Source organism: Antechinus flavipes, chromosome 1, assembly GCF_016432865.1.
Source record: "Antechinus flavipes isolate AdamAnt ecotype Samford, QLD, Australia chromosome 1, AdamAnt_v2, whole genome shotgun sequence".
Taxonomy (NCBI): domain Eukaryota; kingdom Metazoa; phylum Chordata; class Mammalia; order Dasyuromorphia; family Dasyuridae; genus Antechinus; species Antechinus flavipes.
In genome coordinates, this window is record NC_067398.1 from 286,269,943 (window position 1) to 286,285,865 (window position 15,923).

The 15,923-nt window shown below is 36.3% G+C and overlaps 1 protein-coding gene across 1 annotated transcript in view; it reads left to right on the forward strand.

The window, feature by feature from the left end:
• The first annotated feature begins 2,502 nt into the window (after positions 1-2,502).
• Positions 2,503-15,923, forward strand: part of GDA (guanine deaminase) — a 111,727-nt gene continuing 98,306 nt past the window's right edge. The window contains exon 1 of the mRNA XM_051962130.1: positions 2,503-3,013. Coding sequence (XP_051818090.1) covers positions 2,891-3,013 — 123 coding nt within the window. The 5' untranslated portion in view covers positions 2,503-2,890. The remainder of the gene's footprint in view (positions 3,014-15,923) is intronic.

Consider the following 15,923-nt stretch of genomic DNA (forward strand, 5'->3'; position numbering starts at 1 on the left):
AGCAGATTCTGCAGCTCCCTCTTCCTCTCACACACATACACTCTGAGAAACTGTTTTTGTTTTTAATATTTTTTCTCAGGGTAACAAGAAATCTTGCAGGAATGGCAGATCATCTTGTAATCTGAAATACATAGATAGAAGGAATACATTTTTACATTTCTTTTATGATCTTTGTGCCTGCTAGGAGGCAAAGTTTTGCCTGGGTAGAAGAGGTAGAGAAAGTAATGAAGTCAGGAAATCAGAACAGAGTGAAGACAAGTGTTATTTCATCTTTCTGAGCCTCAATTTTCTTATCTGTATAATAAGTCAATTGATCTGCATGATCACTGAACTCCCTTCCTAAATCTTAGTCCTAGGGAACAACAAAATTTCCCACTTTTGATGAGGCAAAGATGGTCATTTTTGTTACGGGTTTTGTATTGTTCATATGCTTTTTTTTCTTAAGATAGCCACAATTTCAAGAATATATGTGTACACACATATGTTTACATGTACCTAAATAAACATATATAAGTATATATTTCCTATTCTTGAAATTGTTATGTATTACTATGTATATATATACATCATCATTTCCTATATTTCTCTCTCTCTCTCTTTCCCCATCCAAGGAATCATACCTTAAAACAAAGGATAATTAAAACAAAGAATAAGAAAGAAAGACATGGAAACAAAAACTTTAGCCAATATATCAACCAAGTTAGGCATTATATGTAATGTTCCAAACCTATAACTTCTTGCCTATGCAAAGAAAGGAGGGAAGTGTATCCTCATACTCTTACTATGGAGCCAAACTAGGTCATTACAATTTAACAATAATCAGTTTCAATTTTTGTTGTTATTGTTGTTCTTTACATTGCTACAATCATTATGCATATTGTTTTCCTGGTTTTCTATCCTGCCTCTCCATCTAGTCATATAAATCTTCCTATGTTGCTCTATCTTTTTACACCCATTATTTCTTATAACTCCATATTACATTACCTTCATGGATCTCAACTTGTTTAAGTCAGTCTTCAGTCAATGGGCACATACTTTATTTTCCTTTCTTCCTTCCTCCCTTCCTTTTTCCTCCTTCCTTCCTTCCTTCCTCCTTCCTTCCTTCCTCCTTCCTTCCTTCCTTCTTCCTTCCTTTCTTCCTTCCTTCCTTCTTTCCTTCCTTCCTTCCTTCCTTCCTTCTTCCTTCCTTCCTTCCTTCTTCCTTCCTTTCTTCCTTCTTTTCTTCCTTCCTTCCTTCCTTCTTTCCTTCCTTCCTCCTTCCTTCCTTCTTCTTCCTTCCTTCCTTCCTTCCTTCCTTCCTTCCTTCCTTCCTTCCTTCCTTCCTTCCTTTCTTCCTTCTTTTCTTCCTTCCTTCCTTCCTTCCTCCTTTCCTCCCTCCCTCTTTTCTTCCTTCCTTTTTCCTTTACCTTCCCTCCTCTTCTCTTTCCTTCTCTTCCTTTACTCTTTCTTTCTTTTTCTCTCCCTTCCCTTCTTTTCCTCTTCTTTCCTTCTCTCTCACAGAGATCAAAGAATATCACCACTTTTAATCAGGAAGTGTGTCTTTTAAGGAGGTTTTGCAAAAGGAATATTCTTTGTCAAATCCCCAAGTCTAAGACTTTGGCTCATCAATAGTATTCACTGAGTTCTCCATTTTGTGCTCTGAAAATACAGAGAATGACTTTGCATACTCAGTTTTGAAAATAACTTTTAAGTTATTTTAGTTTAGTTTACTTATTTAGTTAATTTTTTAAATTAAGTTATTACTCTCAAAGTAGGCAAGTAATATAATCTGGCCCAAGGGGTGTGAGTTGTGAAAGAGAAGAGCAAGAATAGTGGATAACTGATGTTCAAGTTTTGACAACCCCATAAAGATGCCAGAGTGACTGGGATGGACATTTGCTATAGAAAGCAAAAACAGAAGCCAAGACTGGACCAAAGTAACAAAGGAAACATGAATCATTTTGGCTTTTTCTGATATCCTGGGTTAAACCCATTATGGGACAGAAGATGATGATTTCGAGTAGAAGTTTCACGAAACTTAAAAATAACCCTCAAAGCTAAATTACAGTGAAAGTAAATTACTGGGGTCCTAAGTTAATCAACTTTTGGCAAAAGTTCAGAAGTATGTCTTCTAGGAGCTATACAGAAACTAACAGGAGGAACTAACAGTAACCATTAAATTTTGGGGGTTGGACCATTGCCATAGAGCCTGGAGCTGGAGGAGTCCTCAGAAATAATTTCGTCCAACCTTTCATTTTGTTGATCCTAGATTTAGAACTAGCAAGAATTGAGGCAGTAACCTAAGGCCAGTATCCTAACTGAAAGTCAAATCCTACACCTTGGATTCTAAATTCAAATATTTTTTTCATCTCTCGATGCATGATCTTTTTAAAAGAGAGAAGCAAGAGAACTCTTTAAAGCTTGTTTTGTTCTCAAGACCAAGGCAGGAATCTCGTTTTCCACTCCTTTCATTCACTCACATCTTAACCTAAGACAGTGATTCAGAATCTTCCGTCACAAAACTTTAACTTCGAAATTTAAGCTGAATTTTTTTTTTTTTTTTTTTTTTGGTGAGGGGGGAAGAGGGTTAAATAGCGAAGAAAAAAAAAGGGCGGAGAAAAGAATTTTGCAACCTCGTTGGCCACTCCCCAAAGCAAAAAAATAGGGGTGGGGTGGGGTGGGGTGGAGGAACCCATTGCGCTGGAAGAAAGCCTATTGGAATCGAGGATCGTTGGGCGAGGCCTTCAGGGGGTAGGCTATTCCAGATACTTGCTGCCGGGTGCAAGAAAAAAAGCCCGTGTTGCTTCTGCTGCGTCTACTGTCCTCAGCCTCTTGCATAGCTCTCTCCGCGAGTATTGACTGCTCCCGGGCCCCGATTTCTTCAGTCTCCTGCCCAGCTAGTGCCTCTGGTATGTGTGCTGCCCACATGACGCCCCTGGCACACGTCTTCAAAGGGACTTTCGTCCATTCCACCATGACCTCTCCCATGGAAGTGCTGCACGACCATATCCTCGGTGTAAGCGAAGTTGGCAAAGTAAGCGTTTGGGCTGACTGCCCGGGAGAAGGTTGGCTGGGACAGGCAAATCCTCAGGAAGGGAGGCGGGTGCGGGTGTCTGGCACTAGGATTTCGCCTCTGGTGTGCAACAGTCTGGAGCCAGGCGGAGGAGAGTGGTGAGAACTGCATGGGAGTTAAACTTGGTCGAACCTGAATCTTTGCCACAGCCGGCTAAAATGCACCCGATTGTCTAGGTATCAGGTTTAGCCCCGGCTTTTGTTTGTTTCCAGAAGGGTTCCTTTACACGTTTGTTTTACGACCTGTCACTTTCTTAGGCTCCGTTTTATCCTAGCGGGAGGACCTGTATCAGTGGTGGGAGCTCAAAGAAAACCCGGGACCTAATCATTGCTTAAGAAGAAATATATAAACCTTAAGAAGATTGACATGAAGAGAGGGTGTTGAGCCGTTTTAGTAGAGATTACTTGTGTTACCAGCTCTAGTTGCATCTAAGTGAGCTGATGCTTCCTGTGAACATCGAACCGCTTGCAATATTTTAAAAAGGAGGGAGGAATGGGATTCCAGGACAGAAATTATTTTATAACTATAATTGTTTTCATCAGTACTACACTTTAAGTCTCAAAATGTCGTGTGTTGTGATGTTACCCTTTAAAATACCAACTCATGCACTATAATGCAATATAGAATTAGATGGGATATAAAATATTGCTTTACACAAAGTTTACAGGTAAAGACTTCCCTCTTGCTTTACAGAATAGGAATGCATCTGAACTCATTCCTGATCAACAGTGTTGCAAGTAAAAATAGAGCTACATCTTGATGACCTGTAAAACCTAAGAAATTATCTATAATCAAAAAATGCTAACAAGGGTATTTTCAGTTTTGATTCTTGCTTCTGAACTCTAATGATTGGCCAACATAGTCATCTCTTAAGGTACTTTAAGCATAATTAAAAAAAAAATCCTAACTGCGGATTTCTGGGAGATTTGCTGTTGTGTTACCTAGGTGATGGAACACAGCTTTCAGACACTTAAAGATAAAATGCACTCTTCCGTTGTTGATTTGTTGTTTTAGGAAGCTGAAGGTAACAGGTTTATCATATCGATGAACCCACGATGTTTGACCCCAGAAACATCAAGATTGATATAGGAAAAGGCATTTTTTTTGTATCCTAATACAGCATCTTGCATATCATAGGTGCCCTCAATTATTTGAATTAATGATTGAGTTAAATTAACACTGACATTATACTGTAGCTAATTACACTGGACTTTGACCTGAAGCTGTCAGGGTTAGTGCTTTGGCACTAATCCAGTTTAAAAGGGCTAAGAATTTCTCTAAAAATATGAGCAAGATTTAGGTTAAAGTCCCTTCTTTGATATTTAGTAGCTTGTATGACCTTAAGCAGGTCACTCAATACCTCTGAGCCTTAATTCTCTTATCTGTAAAATAATATTTATCCTACCTACCTCACTAGGTTGCTGTATGGGAAGTCTTTATAAAACTTTAAATTCTAGATAGATATGAGAGGTTGCCTTGAAAGCTGTTCATTTACTGGACCAGAAGAAAAAAATGTTGGATGGAGCTGGTTTCAAAGCTAACTTTACTTTGGACTTTAGTGTCTTTGTAAAAGGAAGAGTTGGACTAGTTTAGTGAAAAACTGTGAAAGCCTCTTCAATTCTAGAGCTGGGGTTTCTATATTACATGACAACCAGCTGCTTGGTTTTTATGTTTTGCTCTCTAGTTTTTTTTTTTTTTTTCAGAATTTGGTTAAATATGGGGCAGGCTCAGGGTGATAAATGATGACTGAGAAAAATAATGAAGCTATTTAGTCACCTATGGGGGGAGTCACCTTTTTTAGGTTCTACAGAAGAATCTGAAGATAGGGCTTGATTAATCGTTGCAAGTAACTTACCAGTTAAAATTCAAAGCAATATTTAGGTAGTACTTGGTAACTTACAATATTATATCAAATTAAGTAAGACTTGAATGAACATAAAGATAAATAAGTCAAGTTGACTGGCACACGAAAATAGTTGATCAGTGAATAATATTTAGTGAGCTTTTGCTAAGTGTAAGGCATAGCTTTTAATTGTAGATCTAAGGAATTCCTGTACAATGTTTGTTGCATTATTTATCTTTAGTATTTTTCCTCAGTTGTAAATTGCTGGGTGCCTTTGGTTCTCTAGCATTGCTGTGATGAATCATTTATTAATTTTTTTAAATAGACAAAGTTCTGGGGCCTAGAAAATGTCTTCCCATCTGAACACAAAAATCCTCTGGATCATATCATCTGCTAATCCTTAATGAGCCCCTAAAGGGTGTGTAAGTATCACTGAACAGGTGATAGGTTTGTGTATTGATTGTGAGCTCAGTTCTCTTTAAACCAAAAAGGTTGATGGGTACCCGAAGCAAAAGAACTATGCTTTGCTCACCCCCATTCCCATGTGGCTCCCTCTTCTCTTCAATCTTAGGCTGGGTATTCTACTACTTTTAGAGTAGAAAGAAAGAGCAGTATGACCTCACCTTCTTCCCCAGTCATAGAAAGCCAAAGCAACAGTATCTGTGAGTGCATGGAGAATTTCAGGCCCAAAGAATGACTCACCATAGTAATTAAAAGTCAGTCACAATGAATTCAGCAGAAAAGTAAAGCAAAGCAATATAAGCTAATTTTGAAAATTTTACATTTCATACCTCTATCCTATATATTTGATTAAGCCAGAAACAGATTTTTGTAGCTTCCTGTGTGTGTGTGTGTGTGTGTGTGTGTGTGTGTGTGTGTGTGTGTACTGGAGGCATCAGCATAGTATCTTGCTCATAGTATATGTTTAAAATGTTTAAATAGTAGGGCAGCTAGATGGCAAAGTAGATAGAGTGCTGGGTCTGGAATCAGGAAAAAAACCATCTTTTTCAGTTCAAATCTGGCCTCAGATACTTTCTAGTTGAGTAATCCTGAACAAGTCCCTAAATCCTATTTGCCTCAGTTTCTTCAACTGTAAAATGAACTGAGAAGGAAATGGCAAACAACTCTAGTATCTTTGCTGAGAAAACCCCAAATGGGATCATGTAGAGTTGGAAATAACTTTTAAAAAATTGCTTAATACGTTACAGATTCATGGATTTAAAGTTGATTAAGGCCTCAGAGGCTGTCTTCTCCCTACATTTAATTTAGGAAGAAATAGAGACCTAAGGAAGTAAGGGATTGATTCAGGATCACAGAAGTGGAATCGCAACCAAGGCCCTTTGATTCCAGATCCAATGCTTTTGATAGAATGCTTAGTGATTGGTTGGTTGGAGCAAAGTCATTTGAATGGCTGGGGTGGTATGGACACTCCTGCTTTTGGTTGAAATAGAATGGAGACAGATACTATAGGAACTGAGCATATTAAAGATTTTGAAGAATTGGGAGGCCAAAGTTTTTAGAAGGAACAAAGATTGTATTGGAGGCTAATTTGGAATCCAGAGTGGCCTAGTAGTACTAACATGACTGACTTCACTCAGAAAATCTGAGCTCACATCTTCATTCTAGTCAATCAACAATCATCTATTAAATATCTGCTTATACTAAATACTGTGTTACATCCTGAAGATAAAATACAAAGAATGAAACAAGCCCTGTTCTCAAAAAGTTTATGTTCTAATAAGGAGGAAAGAAAAAAAATTTATTAAGAACCTACTATGTGCCAGGCACTTTAAGAATGCTATCTCATTTGATCCTCACAACAATCCTGGAGATAATCGCCATTACCTACATTTTACAAATGAAGATACTCTGGTAGACAGAGGTTAAGTGACTTGCCAAGGGTTTCACAGCTAGGAAGTATCAGATTTAACTTCAGATCCTGAATACAAGGCCAGTGCTTCAGGCAGTGAGCCACCTAATTGCTTAGATGAGGGAAACATTAAGTATGTACATGTATACATACATGTATATGCATATATATAAAAGCATATACAGAGTAAACATAAGGAGAATACAAATAAATGCAAAGGAATTATGTAGAGGGTGGTTTGGGAAAGAAGAGTTAGGGAGATCAGAAAATGGTGCTTGAGTTCTCTTGACAAAAGAGAAGGGTATGTGAGGCACAGTTGAGGCGAGAGTTCATACCAAGTATTAAATATAGAAATGGGAGATGGAGTGTTGTGCATAAGGAACAAAAAGAAGACCAATTTGGTTAGATCTGCAGTATGGGAAGTAGAGCAATGTACAGTGAGACTGGAAAGATAAAGATAAATTGGGGCCAGAATCTTAAAAAGCTAATCAAAGTGGTTTGTTTTTATCTAAGAGGCGATGGAAAGCCTTTGACATTTATTGAGTAGGTAGATAGTCAATTTTGCACTTAAAGAAAATAATCTTGGCAACAATATGGAAGATAGTCTGGAGTAGGGAGAGATTTAAAACAGGAAGACCAATTAGTAGAAAGTTGCAGTAATTCTGATAAAAAGGGATGTAGATGGAGAGAAGAGGTTGGATGAAAGCGATGTTGTAGATTCAAATAGTGAAGGCAACAGATGTAGACAGCTTTTCCTAGGAGTTTGGCTGACAAAGAGGAGAGTTTGAAGCCATAGTAGGACCTCCTGAAGATTTAATAAGAACAAGGACCTAGACTTGGAAGTATTTCAAGAGACTTGGAAGGGAACCAGTAAGCACATGCTCTCTTCCTGACAGACAAGAGACTCAAGATGGATAATATGAGAATTTGTTTTGTGTGACTATTATATATATGTATATATATAATATATAATAATATAATATATATAATATATATGTATATATATGTTTAAATGTGTGTGTGTGTGTATGTATATATTTTATTGGGAATTTTGTTTTTCTTTGTTCCTTTCCTTCAGATTATGGGAAGGTAGAAGGAAGAGAAAATAAAAACTAAAATTTTAAAATTAGTCACCAGTCATCATGGTTATGATGATTCCTCAGTACTGATTACCACCTAAGTGAAATTGAGCTGGACACCTAATTGGCCTGGACCAAAGTTTTCTTCATATATAAAATGAGTAATGGTGGCAGGTCAAGAATCCAAAAGTGGCATTAGAAAGCCATTAGGGAGTGGCAACAGGGAGGGCATATCACCTCCTCCTAGCCATGTTGGGAGGAATCCAGAAAGAACAAAATAACAGAGAGCTTTAGGGGAGGTGCTGAATGGTGATGCTTGGTTGTGATTGGGTGACTTGGATCTTTCAGCAGAAAGCTCAATTTGAGTAAGATTATCATAAGACCCTGATGTTATCTACTCCAACTGCTTCATTTTACAGATAAGAAAGCTGAGTCACAGAGGTGAACAGACCTATTAAATGTCCATAAAGTAATATTTGAGATGGAATTTGATTTTATTAATAGATAATAGTTCCAAAGGGCGTAGTGAAAAGGGAAGAGCTAGGATGATAGAGCAAAGGGAAAACTAAGATTGAATTGTATAAGGGTGAGACTTAGGAGAGAGGTAGCAAGGGAAAGGGATTTTCACCAAGGCAAAAGGGAGACTTTAAATCAGGGGACAAGAATTTCCTAACTGTGCTTTATGAGGAGTATCAAGTTATTGTTGTTCAGACATTTCAGTCTTTTCATATACAACTTTTCTTGACTCCATTTGGGATTTATTTGGCAAAGATACTGAAGTGGATTAACATTTCCTTTTCCAGCTCATATTACAAATGAGGAAACTGAAACAAAAACACAGCTGATAAGTGTCAGAGAACAGATTTGAACTCAGGAAGATGATTCTTTCTGCCCATAGGTCTTGAAGTCCTACCTAGATGCCCAACTATCAAGTACAGAAAAGCTAAATCAGGTCTAAGGTCTTAAGTACCCCAAACCAAAACAAACAAACAACAACAAAAACAAAGGCCTCTAGAGTGGTATGCATATACTTCTACAGATCCTGTCTCTGAAGAGGAGTCTCCACACAATTAGTCAGTAAACATTTATTAAATGTCTGCTATATGCTAAATATCTTTATCCTTAGGTGCTTATAATCTAATAAGTAAAGATAGTACACAAAAAGAAACTAAAAAGGAGATGTGGAGACAAGTGAATGGAGGATTCTACCAGAATCCAGTCTATGGGGACAGGTTTGTGAATTTGAAACCAAATAGAGCAATTGAATGTAAATGAATTTAACTTTCTATAAAAAAAAGCAGTTTACTGCTCTGCCTTCCAGACCTCCAATCAGAAAGGAGTGGAAACAGTGTATTGAGTTATCAAAGCTATATCACTCTCCAAGATGATGGGATTTCAAATGGGTCTCTTCCTCCAAGAGACATGATGTCCCTGGAGCCCATATCAAACAGTAGCTGATGGTGAATAAATGGTAAAGTGATTATAATGAAGGATTGGGAGTAAAAGCAAATTATTTCTATTGGTAGCAAACATGTCAATTTGTTATAGACACTGACAATTTTTTCCAGACCTTACTTTGTATAGGGAATTGTGTAAAATATTAATGGAAAAGTGAGCTTACCATGGAAGAAATGATGAGTGTTAAGAACAAGGTAGGCTAGTTTTTCTCATTAAAAGAATAGTAGTTGGCACAGACCTCCTTTGATAGTGATCTTGTACTAATCCTAGTAACTTAATTATTTGGGAGAAGTCCAGTCAGATAGAAAGGCAGCCCTGGGAAAGGGGCATGACAACTATGGAAACCTGGGAGTTTCAGAATTGGGCTAGGTCATTGGGCTGGGCCAGCCCAAAGCAAGGCCTTTCATATAGATGGTGTTTTGTAGGAGGATGAGGAAAACATGTATTCTCTGAATGATTGTCACTTGAGGCCAAGTTCTGGTCACCCAGTGCTGGTTCCAGTTGTGTTTTAGAGTTCAGAAAGATGCCATAGATCTCTTTGGTTATATTCATAAAGAATTGAAGGAAATAAGAGAGGGGGAAGAGACTCCCTTTTATTCCCCTTATCTTGTTAAAAGAATCTTGAAACATCATTGCACAACTTAAAAAATATAGCAAGAAACCATGATAAAGGAAATATTTGGGGCAAAATTGTTGAAAGCATAGAAGTAGCAAGTTGAAGGAAATAGTTGATTCTGCATTTTATAGACTAGGAAAATGACTATCATTTTCCAACAAAATTCTGTAATTGGTTATTAAATTTCTGAGTACTTTGAAAGAGAAATGATGAATACTTGGAATTGGCATGGGTTCAATGGAGGAAAAAAGATCATTTTTTTAAAACACTAGTAGATTGAGAGAATCTCAATATGGAGATATGTTTGCATTTCAACAAGGGACCTAATAAAGGCTGTTTTGATATCCTTTCAGAAAAGATGAAGAAATACAAGGGTAAATACAATGAATTCAGAAATGGATTAAACAGTATTTAAGGGTAAAGATTATTTCTTTCTAGTTGTATCTCAAGCACCTAGCACTGTGTTTCATACATAGTAGGCATATAATATGCATTGATTGACTGATTATAGCCAAAAAAGAATTGATTAATAAATCAAAAAATCAGGGAAGAGAGGGAAGACTCTAATGTGCTCCCAGACCAGGCCCTCAGCCCAGAAGTGTTTAGTATTTTTTTTAATCACTGAAATCATAAATGGTGTGCTACCTGTACATGATGCAATCTGTGGATTTTGCATATCTGAAATAAACAGCCAGTATTCCAAATAATAGAATCAGATTCCAAAAAGTTCCTATTATGTGGGGGCCAAATTTGTTAGGGATAAATGTAAAGTTGTGTCCTTCGCTTCAACACCAACAAGCAGACAGTTACAAGAAAGAGGAAATATAGCAATTCAAGGGGTTTTAGGTAACTGCAAGTTCAGAATGAGTCACTAATTATTAGGGGGAGGACGGTTATACTTGATGTTTCCTTTCTTCTCTACTGTTACTTTTCTTCCATTCTGCAATCCTGCCTGGGATGGGTTCAGAAACATTTTTAAAATGACCACTGTATGCAAAGCATTTGGAACTAAGGATATCAAACACTAATACCTAATAATCTCTATCCTCAAGATGTTTACAGTGGGTAGGGTTTTATAAATATATATATGTATATATATATATATATTTTAATGTGGTATATGTGGATATATATTACATGCACACATATATAATATATTGTATATATTTTATATGTGATAGATTTGTATGCACATATATGACAGGTAGTTATTATATATCCATGTGCACATATATGACCTATAGTTATAAATGGATAAGTATAATACAAACTTGAATAGAAATAAATGTAAAATTGTACCTTTAGCTTAAAATACCTAGAAGCAGTTACAAAATGGAACAAATTGTAGCAGTTGGAATGAAGAAGAGAAAGAACCCAAAGAGCTCTAAGGGTATCTAGGAGGGAAAAGGGAACCCATTTGAGAAATACAGGGTATCAAGATTCATCTCTCTTCTAATTTTAAGAAGTGTCAATATAATGAACTCTTCAGCCTGAAGAGTAGAAGTGAGTTGAGTAGCCTTTTCTTACCTCTGAAATTGAGTTTGATATTAGCTGGCTAAGATGTTCTTGCCTTCATATCTAAGTGCTGAAAATAGTTTTTCTGAAATGTCTTTCCTAGTCAGGTCAGATTGTTCTTTCAGATAGCTTTTTCCAAAGACTTATAATTGTCCATAAGAGAAATGGAAAGAAAAGGCATTCGGTCCTTCAGATGGAAAAGAGCTTCTCAATTAATCCTTTGAAACATTGTATCCACATTATGATGGGGTAACTGATGAGATGACTTGCTAGGTGCCACTTATGTTCAATGGGTTTTATTTCTTCTGGGAAACTCATAGCTATCTGCTGAATTGGCCTTGTTTCAAGGCTCACCAGCTTTGAGATGGGCCTATCAATTCAATATTCACTTCTAGAATCATAGTATGTTAGAGTTGCTAGGGATCTTAGAATGCCAAATCAAAAATCTTTTTTTTTTGTATGATGAGGAAACTGAGGTTGAGGGAAAGGATTTTCCCCAAGTCACATTGATATAAGCCCTTTGAGGATAGAAATCCATTCTTTCTTCCTCCTTTCTTTCCTTGTTACTCCCTTTCTCTTTTTCTCCCTTCCTCTTGTGTTTCTTCCTTCCCCTGACAGATCTTCAGTTTTCAACAGTCTTTCTTTTGTTCTTTCTTCCTTTTCCTTTCTGTTTTTCTCCCCCTTCCCCCAAGATGATGCAACCATAAAACTATATTATATCAAGATAATTGCATTTCCTTTTTTCAAATGGGCTCCCTAGACTGATAAATCAAGGCAAAAATTATGGGCAAAACAAAAAGATGTAAATTTGATATTAGTAGATTTAGGTGGATTTATAATTTTGAATGACTGGATCTAATAAATGGAAGGATGAATGAATTAATGAAAAAGTATTAAACACTTATCATGTTAGAAGAATCATAATGGGGTTACTAAAAGAAAAGACACTGCCTGCTTTTAAGAAAAAACAGTTATAGTAAATGTCAACTCTAAGTAATATAGAAAGACCTCCTGGTCAATAGAATACAGAGGCAAAACAGATGGTAATGTAATTTCTGTAATGTTATTTCCACTAATAAAATCATATCCCTTTCTGATGTTGAAACATTCGATGCTGTTAAAGTCTGCAGTGCTAAGAACTTTCTTTTCCAAACCTAACTTCCAATAATTATTCCTTTAGATTGTGAGTTTCTTGAAGGTAGGGATTGTTTTCTGTCTTTCTTTGTATCCCCTATGCTTAACACTGTATCTGACACACAGTCGACTCTTAATAAATGTTTATTGACTAACAAATCTTCAATAGCTGTAATGGCAATGGGCTATATCATCTGCAGAAATAGTTACTGGGTCCCATGTCCTCAAGGATTGATTCTCTAAAGGATGATTTCAGGGGCATAGACTAGATAGTCATTAATGGATTTTTATAAGCCTAGTGGTACACCAAAGATCTATCATTTTCTCAGTGTTCAATAGTTTAAATAGTGATTTGCAAGAAGACAGAAAATCAACAAATGTTTATTTTAACCACTTACTCTGTACTATGTGTTGTGCTAAAACCTGGACATAAAAAGATGAAAAGTCACATTGCTCCTGGCTCCAAGGAACTTGCGTCCCGTAGATAGTAATAAGTGGGGTTAGGTAAGGAAATACATATGACTACAATATGTACTCAGATAAGTATAATGCAAAAATCATATATTCCTGAACAGGGTGATGCTTGAGTAGCCAGATAGATTAAGCCTTATGTGCCAAGAGAATTAGAGGGTCTGGGCTTCCAGGATCTGAGAGACTGACAAATTCTTGCTCCATATGCAAATATTTCTTCTAGTGCCTTTGTATCCCAAAGATTGGAACACTAGTTATTTACCCAACCAGTTGCATAGATACAATTTCCCATCACCTTAAACCCTGCCTCTCTGTTTTTTGGAAACTGTGGAAATGAGACCCATGCTTTCACTGTCACAGTTCTTGTAAGATCATAAGTTCATTATAAGATCCTTGAGGGTGGAGAAACTAATAAACAAATTCTTCTCACTTGCAATGTATGGCAGACCAACTCCCTAGTCCTGCACCTCTGACTCTGTGATTCAGATCTGCTGAGTAAAAATAATTTTCCTCTATTATTTCTTTCCCTACTTTGTACTTATCTTTGTCCAACTTAATCTACCTCTCCACAATCTATAATTTTCTCTGTCCTCTAATCCCATCACACGCTCTGGACCATCCCCCTAAATTTTTTCTTCTGTAACCAAGATTTTAAGAGTTCTTGTTTGACAACTCGTTAATTCACAGACACTATGAATAATTGTACATTTTAAAATGCTAAGGTTATTTTGCTAAATGGGGGGAGGGCAGGGAAGTAAGAAAACAGTATCATTTCAGCAAAAGACTGAAATGGGAAGCTCAGGCTATACCATTTTTTATCAGTCAACATAGGCATTTTACAAAGAAAAGTTCCCCTAATTACGTTTAATAGAATCTACCCCTAACATATATTTTCTAGTCTTTTAAAATCCATTAGCAAAATTTCTAGGAAGAATTATACCTTTGCTCCCCAAGATGACAGTGTTATTGCATATGATTCTGAAATGGAGATCCAATATCAGGGACCTATTTTAAACAGTCCTCCTGACAGACAAGATGGGTACAGGAGATAAGCGATTACAATGTTAAGATTTTAAACATTCATAGTCATGACTCCAAATCACAATCCCTATTAACTTTGTTTAATGTGATATTTTTTAAATGCTTCTGGATTTTTTTGTTAAATCTGTATACAAGCCTAACAATGCCTACCTTACCATTCCATAATTTCTGTTTTTATAGAAAAATAAGCAACTAGTACATGACTTAAGCTCTTTTTAAAAAGAATTTACATGTATCTAAACATGTTTAAAAAAAAAAAAAAGGATGAGGTAGGATACATTGGCTTACCTAGACATTTATGGTATTTAAACTTAAGTAGACACTCCATGCTATATAGCAAACCTTTTGTTTTCTCTTATTGAATAAAAGACTTGTGAGATTCATAACAGTACTTGAAGAGCTATAATTCACAAGATGCCTGGATACAAAATTAGGAATAGTGTTTGAAAGCAGAAGGGACAATATTGGTTTCATATAAGGAAAAGTTATCAAAAACTGGAATGGGCTTTCTTGGGAGGCAAGGAGTTCTTTATCATGGAGGTCTTCAAGAGGAAGCTAGCTAATCATTTTTTGGGAAATCAAAGGCTCTTAGGTTCACTTTGTGCTTGGACGAGATGAGGTCATTCTGAGGCCCTTTATTATTGAGGTTTTGTGACTAAATTTGTCTTACAATAAATACTGATTGGCTGTAAGTTGCATGTGTTTTTATTCACTTAAGATATTTGCCACCCCCTTTTGGGAATTTAGAAATACTAGATGAGTTTCACAGGACTGCTAAATTTAGTCATCTATTTTTCCTCATTTATATAGTTAATTACAGAATGTTCTTTGAAATAAAGTTAAAAGTAGGCTCATGATTTGACATTTTCATGATTGAGCAAGGCACACTTGTATTTTTTGACATGATTTTGTCTCTTTTTGCATGAATTCACCTTTATATCTTGCTTGCAACCTTAGACTATTGACATGAAAAATATAAGACAGTAAATCTGATGAAGGGCGGGGGGCAAGGAAGAAACAGAGATTGGACTTGTGATTTTATTGGTCTGGAAATACCAGTGAGAGGGTATTTCCTCCATTAGTTAATTTTCACCTTTTGTGAAAATTAAAGTCTTTAAGAATTGCTTAGAGCATTGAGAAACTAAGTGATTTACCCAGTGTCATACCACCATTACTGTGTGTGTAATGGTAGCTTGAAAAAGAGGGGAGAGAGGGGAGATATGCTGAGAAGGGAAGGGGAAAAAAGTCTTCCAGAGGAAAAGAACTCTTGAGTTCCTGACTTAAAGGGCAACTCTATTCACTGAACTATACTACTTCTATAGTGCCATTAGAGGAAAAAAAATTCTGTAAACATAATGACCCACATTGAATTCAACAGGTATTTGTTATTTGGTTTGGATTTCTGTGCTAGACATTGGAAATATCACAAAGTTTGGGTAAGAGCTTGCCCTCAAGGAGCTCAGAAGAAGTGAAGAAGGTGAAGAAAGCTCACTGTAATATATATTAATAATATAATAATATATGGTAAACTATATTAAAGAAGAATAAAATGAAGTAATAAGTTTTAAGGAAAATAAATCCTGACTGATAATAGGGATAAAGAGAAAGGCATGAAAAAATGTGGCATTTGAATTGTTCCTCCTTCATTCCTTTTTTTTTTTTTAAGAACTTTAAGAAATTTTTTTAAACATTTCAATAATATTTTATTTTTCCAAATACATGCAAAGATAGTTTTAAACATTCATCCTTGCAAAACCTTTTTTTTTTCAAATTTTTCTCCTTCCTTCCCCTCTTCTGCTCTTTCCAAAACTGCAAGCAGTCTGATCATAGGTTAAATATGTGCA